The sequence below is a fragment of the Oncorhynchus gorbuscha genome, linkage group LG23, assembly GCF_021184085.1.
Source record: "Oncorhynchus gorbuscha isolate QuinsamMale2020 ecotype Even-year linkage group LG23, OgorEven_v1.0, whole genome shotgun sequence".
Classification (NCBI taxonomy): domain Eukaryota; kingdom Metazoa; phylum Chordata; class Actinopteri; order Salmoniformes; family Salmonidae; genus Oncorhynchus; species Oncorhynchus gorbuscha.
Window position 1 is genome coordinate 38,022,897 of NC_060195.1, and position 17,857 is coordinate 38,040,753.

At 45.8% G+C, this 17,857-nt stretch overlaps 1 protein-coding gene across 9 annotated transcripts in view; it reads left to right on the plus strand.

Moving 5' to 3' along the window:
* LOC124011019 (transcription factor COE3-like) overlaps positions 1-17,857 on the plus strand; it is a 109,025-nt gene that overhangs the window by 72,227 nt on the left and 18,941 nt on the right. For 5 of the 9 annotated variants that reach the window (XM_046323938.1, XM_046323940.1, XM_046323942.1 and 2 more), the window contains exons 7-11: positions 2,751-2,832; positions 2,963-3,080; positions 4,886-5,019; positions 5,665-5,791; positions 16,669-16,757. In XM_046323938.1, coding sequence (XP_046179894.1) covers positions 2,751-2,832; positions 2,963-3,080; positions 4,886-5,019; positions 5,665-5,791; positions 16,669-16,757 — 550 coding nt within the window. The remainder of the gene's footprint in view (positions 1-2,750; positions 2,833-2,962; positions 3,081-4,885; positions 5,020-5,664; positions 5,792-16,668; positions 16,758-17,857) is intronic. The other 4 variants (XM_046323939.1, XM_046323941.1, XM_046323943.1 and 1 more) reach the window with 1 other exon arrangement.

The following is a 17,857-nucleotide window of genomic DNA, read 5'->3' on the forward strand; positions in this document are numbered from 1 at the left end:
GGTCCCAGACTTGGCGTTCCGGTCAGAGAAGGGTCTACTGGTTCAGGGAGAGGTTGAAAATGTCTGTAAAGAGACACTTGCCAGCTGGTCAGCGCATGATCTGAGTACTTGTCCTGGTGATCCGACTGGCCCTGCGGCCATGTGAATGATAACCTGTTTAAAGGTCTTACTCACATTGGCTACGGAGAGCGTGTTCACACAGTCGTTCGGAACAGCTGGTGCTCTCATGCATGCTTCAGTGTTGCTTGCCTCAAAGCGAGCATAGAAGGTATTCAGCTCGTTTGGTAGGCTCGCGTCACTGGACAGCTAGCGGCTGGTTTTCCCTTTGTAATCCATGATCGTTTGCAAGCCTTGCCACATCAACGAGCGTCAGAGCCAGTGTAGCAGCATTTTATTTTGGTCCTGTATTCACTCTTTATCTGTTTGATGGCATTTTCTTATTTTTAGTGTCCTGAAAGTATTAGCCTTTAGCTCAATCTGTTACCTGTAACCCATGGCTTCTGTTATAGCATAGTATAACATACTATGGAATATTTGAACTTAAATATATGGTAAAACATTGTAAAAAAAATGTTGATGGGCCCCAGTGCTGAGCGGTGCAGCTGCCAAAAGCTTGAGAGTCATTTTCTCCCACTAACTCTCGTCTCTCCTGATGTGATAATGATGTTTCACCATCATATGTCTCGTATAAAATCCCCTGCCAATTTGGAAGCTACAACAAAGTAATCGCTGCAAGTTTCAAGCATGACACTGGTTTCAAAAGGCTTTTCAGTGCCCATACTGTTAAAATAGGCCAATGGAACAGGTGTATAGTCATTATATTTCTGATATAATGAAAACCCTGGTGGTTTATAAACAAGGGATTGAAATGGCTCCAAATGTATATATTTCATACATTCAATCTAAGTGAAGTTACCTGTTGAGCTTTCTGATGGGATCGGGTAACCTTTTCAAGTGACCAAATCATTGTGCAGCTGTGAAGTAATACAGTTTACAGCACAAGTCTGGCCTGAAAACTAACCCCTTTCTCTCGCTCCCATTTCTCAAAGTTGAGATCAACATTCAACCTCCGTCCTGTCATCTTCTACAAGCAGCTACTTCCCCCTTTGCTTCCGAGCTGCTATCGCAGAACCATTCCAAAGGGAACCAGGCTTTGATCTGGTGCCTCTTTTCCATGAAGAGACCTGGAATCTTACATTCCTTGTCAACTCCTGCCCAGTGGCAGATGGAGGATCCGGGGCCGCGAGACAACATCACATGCTCCCCCCTCCACAGACCTCACCCTCATCACTCTATTCCTATTTTTGTGTTTTATTTTTTTCTTCTGTTTTCTTGTCGTTTTGGAAAGCTGTGGTGAATCTTAACTCTGAACTGGCTCTACCCAGGGTTTCTAGGAGGGTATGTCCCAGATTCTAATTTTTGTTTGTGTTGCAAGTTGGTGTGCTTGCTTGGCTGAGCTCTGCTCTGGTTCAACGCCATTGGAAAAAGAGTGTAGCTGTAATATCGGCGTGGCTGGTTGGCTTACCAGGCCCTTGTCTCCAGCTGCGTTTTAATTCAATCCCCATTGATCTATATCTCTCCTCCCAAGGACTCTAATATCATATGAATTGGGCTTGGGGATGGGTTCCCCATGTTATTGTATTCCATTGCCATAAAGGGCATTAGTAGCCTACAGTGCACCCCAGATCCAGTTTCAGTCAATACCGGCTAAATAGAGTAGCAATTTCTTTCTTGTTCAATGTGTCATTACAAAATGGGCATATTTCTTTACGCAACAGGGCTCTTTTGAATTCACACTCCCTCTCTCTTTCTATGCTTATCACTGTACGGCCACTCGAGGCGGTTTAGAAATATATTTTGATTGAGCAATGAGAAAATCGCTTCGCTCACCACTGTGTGTTTTAAATATATTGTTACTGTCTTGTTAGGGAGAAATCGATGCTCTCTTCAGAAAGCGACCATTTATATCTCTCTGAAAGGGCTGCTCTCCGCGACAGGAGACTCCCAGCATCCTTTGCAACGGGAAAAAAATGGGTGGCTGCATTGGACGAGGTTATCCCTTGGTTAATGTGACATGGCTGTCTGTGACCTTGCCGGTTGTTAACTGCCCGGATTATTATTGTGATAATGTGGCAATTAAAAAGAAAGCGCTCCATCAAAATAGGGGGCTTCTGGTCCAGAAGATGGATGTGCAGAGATTACATGGCAGCGGGAAATGCATTAAGACGGCAATCCATTTTTACTGTATGGCTGGGAATCTTTGCTCCAACGGCTGGGTTATTACGGCCCATCCTCGTTGATGTCCATTCCCAATCAATACCCCTCTGTTGCCGTAAAAACAGTCAATTAACACAAAGAAAGGATTGGACATAAAGAAGGTCAAATCAAAAGCCAACCCTAATGAGACACCATGAGTCTGGAGGGAGAAGGAGTGTCATTTTGTGTTTATTTGAGAGAGAAAAAAAATGAAGAAAATTATTCAAAATAATTCAAATAATTCTAGATTTTATTCAAGTGTTTTGAAATGTTTACTGAGCGAGATGTCCCTAGTTTGATTTTGAACATGAATAGCAAATAAAAAGCATGGTTGAATTTGATTGTGTTAACTATTTTTCTCCCAGCATGCATCACATTGAAAATTGCATCAACATTCAAATGTGATGAACTGTTTTCAGTGTTTGAATAAAACATCTTGATGAAACAGAGTTGTAATGTAGGATGTGTGTTTTTTCTTTCTTTTGTGTTTACAGATTCTTCCTGAAGTTCTTCCTCAAGTGCAATCAGAATTGTTTGAAAAATGCAGGGAACCCACGAGACATGAGAAGGTTTCAGGTAAGGCCATATTTATTGTTAAACCTGCCACTATAGTTCCACACAACATACATTTTCTCATTCGGCTCACAATGCAGGTACACAAATTGAAAACACAGTATATCGTTAAGGTTCTCGGTTTATCTCACAGGTGGTGGTCTCCACTACGGTGAACGTGGATGGCCATGTCCTTGCTGTCTCCGACAACATGTTTGTCCACAACAACTCCAAACATGGCAGGAGGGCCCGACGCCTGGACCCCTCTGAAGGTACAACTGCCTCACACTTACAGACAACATAACACTTTCTCTAAAACCTCAATGCATCTTGGTGTCTTTGGCCACCTGTGTGCCAGTGTCTAAAAACTTTGGCTGTGGTGAAAATGATGGTGCGCCATTTTATTTTGCCCCACTGAACAACTGAATTGTAATTACATCATCCTCTTTATTGGACTAAATGAAACCATATCCTTATGTCTGGAAAAAGATGATGACATCCTCTTTGAATTGGGAACCTTTTTATTACCAAAGCCCTAAAAAAAAACACCCCAGAATCACACTGTAAAATCTACCTCACCGCGCCGTTTGCGGTTATGACGTAACATGGTGCCATATTGTGAGAAAGAATAGTACTCTTGTTCTTACCGGCAATATTAAAACATTGTCCCCTACCTGCCTAGCGACCACACGGCCTAGCACCTGGCTAGGCACAGGGAAACCGCTTAAACTTATCGCTTTGAACTAACTTCTTACAAGTTTCTGAGTTGACAAATGACAAGAGCATTGGGACACACTGGATAAACAGTACTTAGGCATTCATAGGAACACTGGGAGCGAGAGAGTCACATGGGTGGTCGCCACTGACGGCAACAGAGCAGAGCAGTACGGTGCCATTGTGTGACTGGAGTCAGAGCGCCATTGTCTCCCTATGCAGACTCGAGAAGGCTATCACTGAAGTCAAGGCTCCACTGAGGGAGTCTCACCGCCTTTCATCTCAGACAGATTGGGATGTTTTCAGAGGCGATAAAGCCAACATCTGCTCCTGTCTTTGTTCCATCCCCCCCTTAGCCCCCCCTCCCCCCCCCGATAAATGTACAAAGTTTCCACAGTCTGTTTCACAACATTGTGTTTTATTCATTTGTGAGAGTTTGACTGTGTGTTTACGGCTGTGACAGGGGGGGAAATTAATAGCGATGACAGTAGGCTACCGAGGAAAAGCCCCTTCTCCAACAACACCCTCAAAAAGAAAACTCCTGTTAAACGGTGTGAGAGACTCTGTCAAACAGTATCCCATTGGTTGAAGCACATTGCGCTCATTTATAATCGACTGGCTTCAATTGTCATTCAAGCCTTAAAAGTCTGTTTCCCATGCCTCCTCTTTCGGGATCATCTTTACATTTGAGAAGGCTACACTGTTCCACCACTCCCAAGGCACAGTTAGAATGACTACCTTTACACCATGAACCAGTAGGCCTATGCTATTCAACTCATCCTAATATCAATTGGATCGGTATCGGTCTCTGACAGACACGCGATCTGCTTGCAGACTGTGTGGCAAATGTATCCCACCTCCACCGCAAGCCACAGTCATTATTTTGATCACTTGCCTCATTCCCCTTTTTTGCAGTGCAGTGGCTGTTTTGGCCAGATATCCTGTAGACAGGACCGGTTAGTCAGCCTGTCTGTCTCCGTTCTGTTGTGCCTACACACAGTCTGGCCAGGCAGGAGACACTGTAATGTTTCTGTTGAGCTTATTGATCCTCCGCCATCAAACAAAAATGAAATCACAACACTGCATTTTTGATGACTGAGCTAATTGACATCGTAGACGGCAGGACCGTATGCAATTAGACATCTGTTTGGGGGGAAAAACACATCAATTGTATGTCATTCGTTAATGCTACCCTTGCATTGTATTAGTCATATTGCGACCCGGACAGTGACTTCACATTCCTCTGAGCATATAACACATTTTTGGCCCAAAAAGTGTAACCACTCCGTTTGTCAAGTTGGGGGATTTTAACGGTCCTGGTAAGTAGAAGTCATACCCGTTCCCGCTGTCTGTGTTTCCGAAGCAGCTACGCCCTGCATCAAAGCCATCAGCCCGAGTGAGGGGTGGACGACCGGGGGAGCCACTGTCATCATCATCGGAGACAACTTCTTTGACGGACTGCAGGTGGTCTTCGGTACTATGCTGGTCTGGAGTGAGGTGGGTCCAGCTACACACACACACACACACACACACACACACACACACACACACACACACACACACACACACACACACACACACACACACACACACACACACACACACACACACACACACACACACACACACACACACACACACACACACACACACACACACACACACACACACACACACGGACGGACGGACGCTAGGTGAAAGAAGCTCAGAGAAAGACGCGGTGCATAAGACAGGGCATAGAATATTGGAATATGTCCAGAGTGCTTCAGAGACGACAGAGGCTGCCTCAGTGCTACGCCTGGCTCACTCTGTTAGTCAGGCAGATGCCTCCATGCCACAGAGTCTCTGTCTGTAAATCTTTACACATAGTTCATGACAGTGTGTATTCGGTTGGGTTTACTGTGCTTCGTCGTTTGGCCATTTGTACTGAACTGGAAGTTGCTCCAGATATTATTGACTTCTAAATGACTTTTAAAATTATCAAATTTGAATTTGCTAGACAGAGTTGTGGATGATGCTGTAGATGCACCTTTGAGATCAAACTAAGACTAAGTGCGTCTATTGTATAGTAAGAAATGACCATACCTCCCACAGTGCACTGCTCTTAGCGTTCAAACGGGTGTGCGTGTTGATGTGTTCCAGCTAATCACGCCCCACGCCATCCGGGTCCAGACGCCCCCTCGCCACATCCCAGGGGTCGTGGAGGTCACGCTCTCTTACAAATCCAAGCAGTTCTGCAAAGGGGCACCAGGACGCTTTGTCTACACCGGTAAGATCACCGTTCCTTCCTGTTTTACCCTCTCTCTATATCTCTCTGCTTCCTCCTCTCCTCCCCTTTAAATCCCTTTGCTATCCTCCTCTCCTCCCCTTTCCTCCCCTTTAAATCCCTTTGCTATCACTTCATCTGAAGGTCTGTTTTACCCTCTCTCTATATCTCTCTGCTTCCTCCTCTCCTCCCCTTTAAATCCCTTTGCTATCACTTCATCTGAAGGTCTGTTTTACCCTCTCTCTATATCTCTCTGCTTCCTCCTCTCCTCCCCTTTAAATCCCTTTGCTATCACTTCATCTGAAGGTCTGTTTTACCCTCTCTCTATATCTCTCTGCTTCCTCCTCTCCCTCCCCTTTAAATCCCTTTTGGTATCACTTCATCTGAAGGTCTGTTTTTATTAACATTAGTACATAGGTTAACCATTATATTGAGTTTAAAAAAAAAAAAAAATGGGCATTGGGACTGTCACCACATCTTCCTATAGGGTTTACTGTTCTCCATGCTATATATTATCGTACATATAGTGGTGGCGACATTCCCCGTACTCCTCTGTCCTTTCAAGGTGGTAAACATTTCCCCCTGTGCAAGGCCATTGAGTCCTACCCGTCTCTTTTGCTGGAGCTTTTCTCCAGGTTGTCCTTCAAGCCTTTGTCTGATGTCCAGACGGTTTTGCCGGGCGTGACTGCCGCCAGAATGGAGTATCGCTCCCTTAAATCAGCGCTTTACTATTCCCCGATTATTCCATCGGAATATCCAGATGCCATTCAAAGTAGCAGAAAGGTCAGATGGATGGCTGTTTAGTGCGATAAGGAAATGTCACTGTGTTGCCGATGGAAGAGGGGACTGTGTTAAGGCTTTCTGTTAAGCACAGGTTTATCGCTGCGGCCCTCTCCCCTCTGTTCAAAGCACCGCTTAAGTTCCCACGCAGGTGTGAGCGGAGCAAGTAGACAACTTCACAATGGGCCGTCCGACCCGGCTTACGGTTCCTTTTGCAATGCTAATACCTGATTCCGTTTGACGATATGACTGACAACTGCTCGGTGTATTGCTTTTATGGACGGGGTGTGGTGAATCGAGACCTCCCGTTACCTCGTCCTGTACGTCTAGTAGGCCGAGGGACGGACGGGTTCTGTCGAGAACCCGTGTTGTGGATCCCCGGAAGGAGTTGTACATACTTCACCTGGTCACCGAAAGTACTCAAATGTGGTGAGCGTTTTATGATTTTGAGGTCGATAAAAAATGATAAAACAAAAACTATTTGACTTGATCGATAGCGAATCAACAAGGCTGTATTTCGCTGGTGACTCCATTCCTAACACAGACAGGTGCCTGCACCATAATATTGTTAAAAAGAAAAGGCTCATTAGTCTCTAGTTCTTCTCTCCAGATTGAGACCCATATTGTGCACACATCAACATTTAATCTGATTTACACATACATATTTCAAGATTGTTTGCATGCATTTCTGGAGCGTGTTTATTGTGCCAGGAGTGTCTTCTTCATGAATGCAAAATGAGGCAAGCTTTTAAATACTAAATCGGGCAAGCTTGTGTATAATTGAACAGGAAAGAGAATGCATCCAGGCTCGATGATGTCATTTCCTCTGGGGAACTTCCAGGTGCCCAAGTGAGCTCGTCTTTCAGCGCGTCCCCGACAACAAAAACATAGCCCTCTCCTATCAAACAGCGGCTGAGTAGCGTAGCAAATCAGCTGAGTTGTAGAGATGACACACCAAAAGTTTGAACGAATGGTAACACGTTATTTTGTTTGATATCATGCCAAAGAAAGAGGGAGCGATCCACACGTTGCGTTATGATAGAGGTACACGCGGGTCTAAATGGTTTTATTCCTTTAAACTCAGACGAGGGAGACAAAAGAGACCTAGATAAGTTCCCCTTTTTCTCGGTCTTCCCTCTGTAGCCAGAGAACGGTGATCCTAGGCATTACAACTGTTGCCATGGGCTAGAATGGCAATACAATGAACCTGAGCGAATTGCGCTCCTCGGGGGCACTCCACTGTTACCTGACACTGTCCATGTGACTGCAGCTCATCTACCGGACAGAGACATGCAGGACTATGTTGACTCTGTCACTGCCTTCATACGTCTGGGTCCACATTGACTTCTGAGACAGTGAGAGATTGGTCTCCTTGATACTGGAACTAAAGAGTTGGGTCTAGTGTCTAGACAGATATTATAGGTGCTGGTTTCTCCTATAACCAAACAGACAGACAGACAGACAGACAGTCCAGTGGCTCCTTGGATTGTTTGCCCTCCAGTCAGAATCATTCATTTGAGCCTTCTCTTGTGCAGTACTTGAAATCCATATCTCACACACACGATATCCAAATAGAAATGTGGTGGTTTCTCTCCCACACACTTCTCTCTCTCCTTTTATTCATGCAGCTTCCTCTTATTGCCAACTGCACATCTCCATCTTCCCCCTCTCTCTCCATCTCCCCGCCTTTACCCTTCTCTTTCCCTAGCCTCCCTCTCCCTCTCTGCCCCCTCTCTCTTCTCCCCGCCCTCCCTCGCCCGGACTTCCAGACTCTCTCAGGGGTTGTATATCCCCAGGTGCGGCTCGAGGAGGGGAGGGTGAAATTAATGAGGGGAGCCTGGAGGTATTGACTTTCCTGGGAAAACACAGCTCTCTAAAAATCAGTGGCCAAGTACTGCAATAACTCAGCACCCATCGATTCCCCTTCCCCATAGGCCACATTGATCTATGCATTACAAGCACTGAGGCTGGCAGCATGGATCCACCACCACCCTGCCTTAACACCATCCCACTAAATACTGGAATGATGATACTGCTACTATTACTACCACTGCTGTTACTGGACCACCATTACTACTGCTAACACTACTACCACTACCATTACTACTACTACTACTACTACTACTACTACTTCTAGTACTACTGCTACTATCTAGTACTACTACCACTACTCGTGGAAATGGTACTATTTTTAATAGTGTTGTTACTAATTCCTCTGCCATCACGGATGATAATATTCATAGGAAGTGAATGCCGTCCTTCATGGATGGCAGTGTAGTGTACAGCACACGCGCTGTGCCGGATCCATTTCATGGTGTGATGCATGGTTTGAGTCTGTGACTACTATTTCAATAGCCTGTGGGGGGGGGGGCAGCATCCTCAGGGGGTTCTCGTGGCAAGCCTCATCTTGTCCAAATCCCCCCCAAACAACAAAACACATCTGTCTAGAGGGAGAAGACGTGTGACCCAGAGGTTGGGTGTTAGAGTGAAGGGGTGTGAGAAGCCAGTCCAAGCTACATGGCCTTTTATTTGGGTTAATCTGACGTGTGGCAATCCAGTGCTGGTTCGGATGAGGTCATTCGGAAAGAAGAATTTAACCAATGGCAGAGACGGCTAGCAGGAGCTGCTGTTGGGACCTGGTTGTTGTGTGGCGTGAAAGGAGGCCTGGCACCCTGGCGGCCACTACCTCCCAGGCTAAACCCTTAAGAGGTTTTCAGCATGGACAGTCGCTGTTTTCTCTCAGGGCATATTGCCTTTGAGTTGGGCAGGGCCAGTGTTCCTATCACAGCGAGGAGAAAAACAATGGTCCACTCTGTACTGTACCTTACTGCTCTCGCTCTCTCACACACACACACACACACACACACACACACACACACACACACACACACACACACACACACACACACACACACACACACACACACACACACACACACACACACACACACACACACACACACACACACACACACACACACACACACACACACACACACACACACACACACACACACACACACACACACACACACACACACACACACACACACACAGGGGCTGGCCACATGGAACATATTAGCAAAATGTTCCATACGGTATGCTGAAGCTCTTGTGAACATGTAACAAAGGAGCGAGAGTTATACCTCGGCTTCCCCGTAGTGTCGAATTTGAGCCTCTGTAAAATATTCGACTTACTCGACGTGGTGTGTTGGTCCTTCCCAGCCCTGTCGGTGATCTCTTTCCGTGGCACTGTACGCTGACTAATTGACTACTGCACTTTTATTGTTTAAATACTCTCACTGTAACACATGGAGGTAATTATGCGCACGTATGCGTGGTATCAACTTGCGTGCAGTATAGGAAGAAAAATGAACACTTTTACACAATCATGTGTTAATTGTTTTCCATATTTCCATATTTGTTACACAGTAGATTTCCCCATGATTGAGCATACATACCCCCCCCCCCCCCCCCCGTACCTACAGTATTGCACTGAACCACTGTTGGATCAAACATTTAGTTTCTCCACGTAGACACAGAAGAACATCACCTCGATGGTTGTCCTCTAGAGCACGGAGAGGAGTGGAGGTGACAGCAACAGCCACTCCCTTCTGTTGCCTCTCTCGTCTCCTGTGAGATCTGAGAATGACGCAACCCCCGTGATTAGAGTGTGCATCCGCTTCAGCGGCGAGATATGTTAATCAGCTAGTGAATAATTACCTCCTTGGCGCCTTGATTAGACCGGAGTGACAAGGCTGGGGAAGTGTGTGCCTCAAAGAAATACCCTCCTCACACACACCTGAGAAGTTCTTCTTTTTGAGTCACAGCCTACAATGCCTATTATCTGACATTAGTTCTGCTAGTCCCCCTCCTTGAAGACGAGGCGGTCTCGGTCTTTGATATATGAAATGTGGCACGTCTCTGTGGAAGAGAGGCGAATTCCCTCAGTGGAGAACACTGTTCTGTCTAATAAGAGACCGGTAACTTCCGGGGAACCTAGAGTAAGTGTAGTTTCATCCCTTGTAGCATTAAATGGATGTGATAAGTGCTCATTGACTTGGGGCTGAATCCAGACATGAGCTCTGTCCCGTTGACATCTGTGTAGGATTTACAGAGACATACGGAGACAAAATGTGTTAAACTGATCGGCCTCCTTCACTGAAAATACAGTTCAGTATTTAGAACCCTTCCCTTTTTCCACATTTTGTTTTATTCTTAAATTGATTAAAACATAATTTTCCTCATCAATCTACACACAATACCCCATAATGACATAACAAAAACAGGTTTTTAGAAATGTTTTCACATGTATTAAATACTTGATATACATAAGTATTCAGACCCTTGGCTATGAGACTCGAAATTGAGGTGCAGGCGCATCCAGGTGCAGGTGCTTCCTGTTTCCATTAGTCATCCATGAGATGTTTCTACAACTTGATTGGAGTCCATCTGTGGTAAATTCAATTGATTGGACATTATTTGGATGTGCACACATCTGTCTATATAAGGTCCCACAATTGACAGTGCATGTTTGAGCAAAAAAGAAGCCGTGATCATGCCAAGAAGTGTCTGTAGACCTGCGAGACAGGTTTGTGTCAAGGAACTGGTCTGGGGAAGGGTACCAAAAAACTTCTGCAGCATTGAAGGTCCCCAGAAACACAGTGGCCTCCATCATTCTTAAATGGAAGAAGTTTTGAACCACCAACATTCTTCCTAGAGCTGGCCAGTCAAACTGCGCAATAGTGGGAGAAGGGCCTTGGTCAGGGAGGTGACCAAGAACCCGATGGTCACTCTGACAGAGCTCCAGAGTACCTCGGTGGAGATGGGGGGAACCTTCCAGAAGGACAACCATCTCTGCCGCACTCCACCAATCAGGCCTTTATGGTAGAGTGGCCAGATGGAAGCCACTCCTAAGTAAAAGGCACATGACAGCACATGACAGTTTGCCGAAAGGCACCTCTAGGACTCTCAGACCATGAGAAACAAGATTCTCTGGTCTGATGAAACCAAAGGTGCTTCAACAAAATACCGAGTAAAGGGTCTAAATAGTTATGTAAATTTCAATTTTTTATTTGTAATAAATTAGCAAACATTTCTAAAAAACGGTTTATGCTTTGTCGTTATGGAATATTGTGTATAGATTGATAAGAAAAAACAATTTAATCCACATAATGTGGAAAAAGTCAAGGGGTCTGAATACTTTCCGAATGTACTGTACCCATTAAAAGATTCCCTCTTTCCTCTGAAGGTCAAGATGTGGTCTATCGTTTTTCTCTCTCTTCAAAGCTATGTGGTCTAGTGTGGTGTCAGACAGGGGTCACTGGAGGTCATAGGAGTCATATAGACTACATCAGTCAGGCTAATTGTTACCATATCGCCAAAGTGTTTTAGTCTTAATTAGAAGTGTGTGTTTGGTGAGGGAAGAAGCCCTTTCATCTTCCCTGGTGGCTCTCCACTTTAAAGAGGCCATATCTGTCTGGGGCCAGTCTGTCTGTCTGTCAATCACAGTTTAAAGTTCATGAAATTTCTATGAGCATCGATCGCAAGGGGGCCCGGATGATTGATCAAGCCTCTTGCTTTGAATTTCTCTTCTCTATGCTCTCACTGTGATGGGATGTGTGTGTGTGGGCGGGGGGGTGATGTGTGTATGGTTACCCGTAGGTCTATGTATTGAGTTTGTACAGTGTGTTATATATACAGTGCAGGATATAATGCGGATGGAGTCCCGTTTGGGGAAAGCAACTGTTTTTACACAGACAACAGTGGTACCGCAGTCCAAGCCAGAGTTTGGTTTTGCATCACACGTCTGTACGTGTCCCAGTGTGTTGCTATGTCATCTTACTCTGAATGAGGGACAAATGAAAGAGCGAGAGAGAGAGGGGGGGATGAAAGGAGTAAATCAATAGCATTAGTGCACGTGTGTAACAGTAACAGGGCGGCTTTAGATGCTGGTCGCCCGGTCGGTGCTCCACAACCCCCAGCCGACGACACACAGCCGCACTTGACCGACTCAGATCAGGCTCACACTGTTGGTGCGTCCGACAATTTCTTCCCTCAGAAGAGAGGGAGGAAATGATCTGATACACACATCTGTAGGCGACAGGGGGTCAAACGCAGCGATGACCTGCATCAATCAGAACATGAATAGAGATGATAGGAATGGAAAATTGGAGCCCATGTTGCTCAAGCCGCTTCAAATCCCCTGTTCTGTCAGCCGGGCGGTGGGGATGGGCTGGGGCCTTGATGGTGTATCTCATATGAAATATGGACTCCATTTGAAATGATACGTGCAATATGGGGAAAGCCACGGAGAGCCTATGTGTTGAGTGGTGGAGCAGGAGAGTGGGGATTTATGGGTTTGAGGATGATCCTCATCGGGGACATGACTGCGCCTTCAACAAGGATATCACTGGAGTGAAAGGCGTCAAGGCGCCGAGAAAAAAAAAAGATTCCCTAAAGTGCATATTCCATCCATCAGCAGTATCTGGCACATGTGTACGGAATCAGCTAGTAGAAAAGCAGAAGCCACCTAAGCGGTTGGAAGGACAGCGGCGATGAGGGAAAGTAAATAGAAAATAGCTCAACATGAATAGATGTAAACACGCTGGAGTATGAGGATGTAAACATGTGCTGAGTAAATGGATACATATTTTGCCAAGGCACCACTTGAAGCATGCAAACCCTATAAAGCTTCGGAGCCTTAGTCTCTACACCCCGTGAGACTGATTGTAAAAAAGAGCAGTGAGACTTGCCTACGTTCCAATAATATTAACTGGCTTCCTTTTCCCTCTCTCCCATTCTGGACCACCAATCTAAAAGGACTTGATCCAATCCCTCAGTAGCAACAAAGGAAAGGAAGCTATTTAAGAATATTGGTGCGTAGCCCACCTTAACTCTATCATGTTTCCCACATTTTGTTCGGTTCAGGGGTGTAAGTAAGCGTCCCTCTGATCACGTTGACCTTGTAGAGGTACACTGTTCTAACTCTGACTTAACCTCTTGCTCCTGCTAACTGAAGTCGTTTGGGTCATTTGGAAGGCAGCGCTGTTTGAAATAAGACAGAGAGCAACATGGGAATTGATTTTGAGGGAGCTTTAGGTAGCCTCCTCCTAAAACCTCTAGAAATAGGTGAGGACATCTGGCTCGACACGTGGAGGTTTTTCACACGGGTTGAAAGGTGAAATGTTCCACATGTACGATCAAATGAGCCATTTTTGTTCACAAAATGAAGACTTTTCTAACAATACTCTCAACCTACAGAAGAGGAAGACTTTTCTACTTATAACAATACTCTCAACCTACAGAAGAGGAGTTTTGTGTTGACTGAAGTCAGAATGCTATCAGACTATTAAGGTAGAAGACATGACACTTAAGGCGTTGATTAAATTAACTTTATCATCTGTAATACCAATTAATGCTACATGGTCTATCTGACTTTAAGTGCCTACAATTTGGAGCTCATTGTTTTCCTGAACCCGAAAATGTCTGTCCTGCTTTGTGTTGTGCCCTGCTGTCACCAGCACCATGTTTCCCCTATCTAATACAGTTCTGTGCTTTGGGATCATATTTCACTAGAGCTCCTCTCAGGCTTGGTTGAGTGTGTTAGTGGAAATCCCATTCACCCTCTCCCTCCCCTTTGTCCCAGTCGAGTGGTCACCTAATAACAACGCTCTGTTTAGTGAGACCCCAGTCGACCGTTTGATCACTTTCATAGAGCGAGAAATAGAGAGCAATAAATGGATGATTAAATAAATAAATAAAAGTATACCCTCCCGCCCACACCTCTCTTTCTCCCTCCCTGTCTCTCTCTCACTCCTACTCCCGCACTCCTACTCCCGCCTCCTCTTCCCAGCGAACTGCATTATCTTTCCCCTTTGAAAAAGTCCAAACGTCAGACACCACAAAGACGACTGGGCCCCCGAAGAAAAAATCTATACAAATTACGATGGAGAAAGTGGCACTGATGGCTGGAATTGCAGCATATGTTTACACTAAATCAGGCAATCTATCTTCATATGGGGTGTGTAATACGTAGGGGGTCAGGGTTCGCGCAGTGCGCCGGCGCTCTCCAATTACTCAGGCTCTTTGCGAAGGAGGCTGCCGAATCGATTGGCTGCGAGAACAGGGGCCTGCAGGTAGCCAATGGGGTGCTGGGGTCAAAGTGCAGGGGGATTTTAATAAGGGGAAGTAATGGACTTAATTTCTGAGGGGCCTGGCAGTAGAGGAAAAGATGTCTGCTTCACTACCGTCTTGTCTCCTAGTCGAGAGGTTCATTAGGAGGCAAGCTTTGAGATTACATTCTCTCTCTCTCTCGCTCTCTCCCTCTTTCTTTCTTTCTTTTTTTGCTCTCTGTCTGTCTGTCTGTCTGTCTGTCTGTCTGTCTGTCTGTCTGTCTGTCTGTCTGTCTGTCTGTCTGTCTGTCTGTCTGTCTGTCTGTCTGTCTGTCTGTCTGTCTGTCTGTCTGTCTGTCTGTCTGTCTGTCTGTCTGTCTGTCTGTCTGTGTCTGTCTGTCTCTCTCGGTCTCTCTCGGTCTCTCTCGGTCTCTCTCGGTCTCTCTCGGTCTCTCTCTCTGTCTGTGCTGCTCATTCCCTTTTCTATTGCTCTCTCTCTCTGTCTCTCGGTCTCTCTCTCTGTCTGTGCTGCTCATTCCCTTTTCTATTGCTCTGTCTCTCTCTGTCTCTCGGTCTCTCTCTCTGTCTGTGCTGCTCATTCCCTTTTCTATTGCTCTGTCTCTCTCTGTCTCTCTCTGTCTCTGTCTCTCTCTCTGTCTGTGCTGCTCATTCCCTTTTCTATTGCTCTGTCTCTCTTCCACTGGTTCTCTCTGATAGTGTCCCACTCTCTTGGTATATTGGCTGTTTTTCAAATTTTCCCTGATTGTGTTGAAATTCCCTTTTACAATGCTCAGCCCTAGCTCTCTGACAAGGCCTAAGGAATACCTCATTATCCAAAGACGTGTTTGGTTTCAAAGTAGACTATCTTCTTCATCCCGACAAGGGAGAAATTGTCCATGAGAGTGTAATCTGTTTGGGCCTTGCGAACGTTCCTCTCTAGGTCCCTCTCAGGGGACAGGGGCAGATATTCAAAATGGCAGCCTGTGGTGGAGAGGGCACGTCTAGGCTCCGTCACCCTTCAGATAGCATCCTGACCCAGCCGCAGCCTGGAAGCCCTTTTCTCCTTCCCTTGGCGTGAAACGAGCCTCAGACAGATTTGATTTAGCAGCTCGCGGGCGCCCGTTCCCGGGGAAAGAAAACAAATATTGTTATAATGGTAATAACATCTATTTGGCGCTCGCGAAACAAACGGCAGCGGACCTTTGGAAAGACCCCGCCGCCGCCGCCGCCACCTTATTCTTATTCATGAAGGCGCCGGTTATGCATATTAGCGCAAACTAGCTATTCTACTCACCGGCATTTGGTGTGTCAATCATCCTTACGGAATACAAGAGGCACCGGTGACAAAAGCGGAGAGGGCAAGAAGGCTGACAAATTGTCCCCAAAGTCAAATTTGACAGCCTTTTATGATTAACGGGCTTGATTATGGAGAAATGTCTCTCTAACTCATTTCCGGCTGTTTCTCTTTTCTCCTTCGTCTCGAAATGGAGAGGAATGGAGATTGCGTTGTTTGCAAATGTGTGTGTGTGTGTGTGTGTGGGGGGGGGGGGGGGGGGTGAAATAAAAAGGGGGGGTACCTGAGAGGCTTAGAGTGAGGGAGGTGCAATTGAATTAGTTAGGAATGCCCCGTGAAAGGGATAGCAACTGGGACAGGTTGAGTGGAAGGTCTCGAGCTTAATAAATAGAATAGACGAAAGAGAGAGAGAGACGTGACGATGGAGGAAGAGATCGCCTGACGCCGGGCTGACACTCAAGGCTATCGTAGAGCACATGTATCAAGGCAGGACAGCTAGCCAGGCGAGATATTCCTCTAGAATGTGACATAACACCTTCATAAGGCCTACATAGGCATACAGGCGTGGAATTTAAAACACAATGCACATGTGTGACATTGGAAGCGAACAGTTAACTGTTGAGAAGATCGATGCATGTTTGAGCTGCTTCACTCAGCAATGTTCTAACCTTGATAATTCTCTCTCTTTCCAGCCTTGAATGAGCCCACCATCGACTACGGCTTCCAGAGGCTACAGAAGGTCATCCCCAGACACCCAGGAGATCCCGAGAGGTTACCTAAGGTCAGTGGCGTGCCTCATAGGACACCCAAGGAGTACATCATCCCCTGTTGTTACTCCAAAGACACACCCTCCAAATATCTGAGTTTATAAACCTGATTTGTTTGATTTGGATTCATTACGAACCCTCTGCCCTATGAACAGGCTCTGATGCCAATGGGGCACATTGTTCTGATATCTCGTACAATTGGAAACAGGTGGTTTTATGGGATGTCGTATTTGGTGTTTGAGACAGTGTTCCTGGTCTGGTTGTTTTTAGGTTTGAGGTAGCAACAGTCACTTGTACATAGACGTGAGCGTATGCACGGCGGAACGCTGCCTTTCAGACACACTTGATAAATACTTGCGTACACACAACGACACACACACTTCGGCACAGACTCGGGTAGGGCAGCCGTCAGGTGCCCTGGGCGGTTTGCCGCCTGGTTAGTATGAAAAGATGATTTTTCTCCCTAAAAGGTGCTCGACTAAATGAGTGAGATTGTTTTGGGCAGAGAACTGCTGTAAAAGGGGCTATGATCAGATGGGGCCTGACAGTCTAAAGCAGCTGCCAAATTGAAACCATTTATCAAAATCTGACGTCTGAGATCCAGTCACCAAAAAAGTAGTTTATTTGTAAATTGATACTAATAGCGAGCATATATTGTCTGGCCCCCTTTGATGCCCTGATTTGTGGCGGAGGGAGAATGTCCCCATCAGCCGTTATATATTTATTTATTCAAAAGGAAACTCAATATGCAAATAGATTTTCCTCCGTCTTCCATCCAGCTGCGAGCTTTCCCGACATTTTTAGACAGAACGAAATGGCAACAAGAGTAACACCTTAAAGCTTGCCATTCGTGAAGTACCTCATTGCTCTCGCCCAATGTGACTTGTCAGGATAGACTCACAATATCACTCGGGAACGGATAGGTTGACATTTCATCCCTTTGTTATCCTCTCTCCTTTCCTTTTCCTGTAGGACAGAAAGGTTGGCCAGAAGCGATAGTAGAATGTTTGTCTCTTAGGCAGGGAGCAGAGCTCCCCTAAGCTACATCCGGAGGCTATAGACACCAAACCCTGCTATTGGAACCAAAGTCAAATGTAATTATTTATTTTTTTTA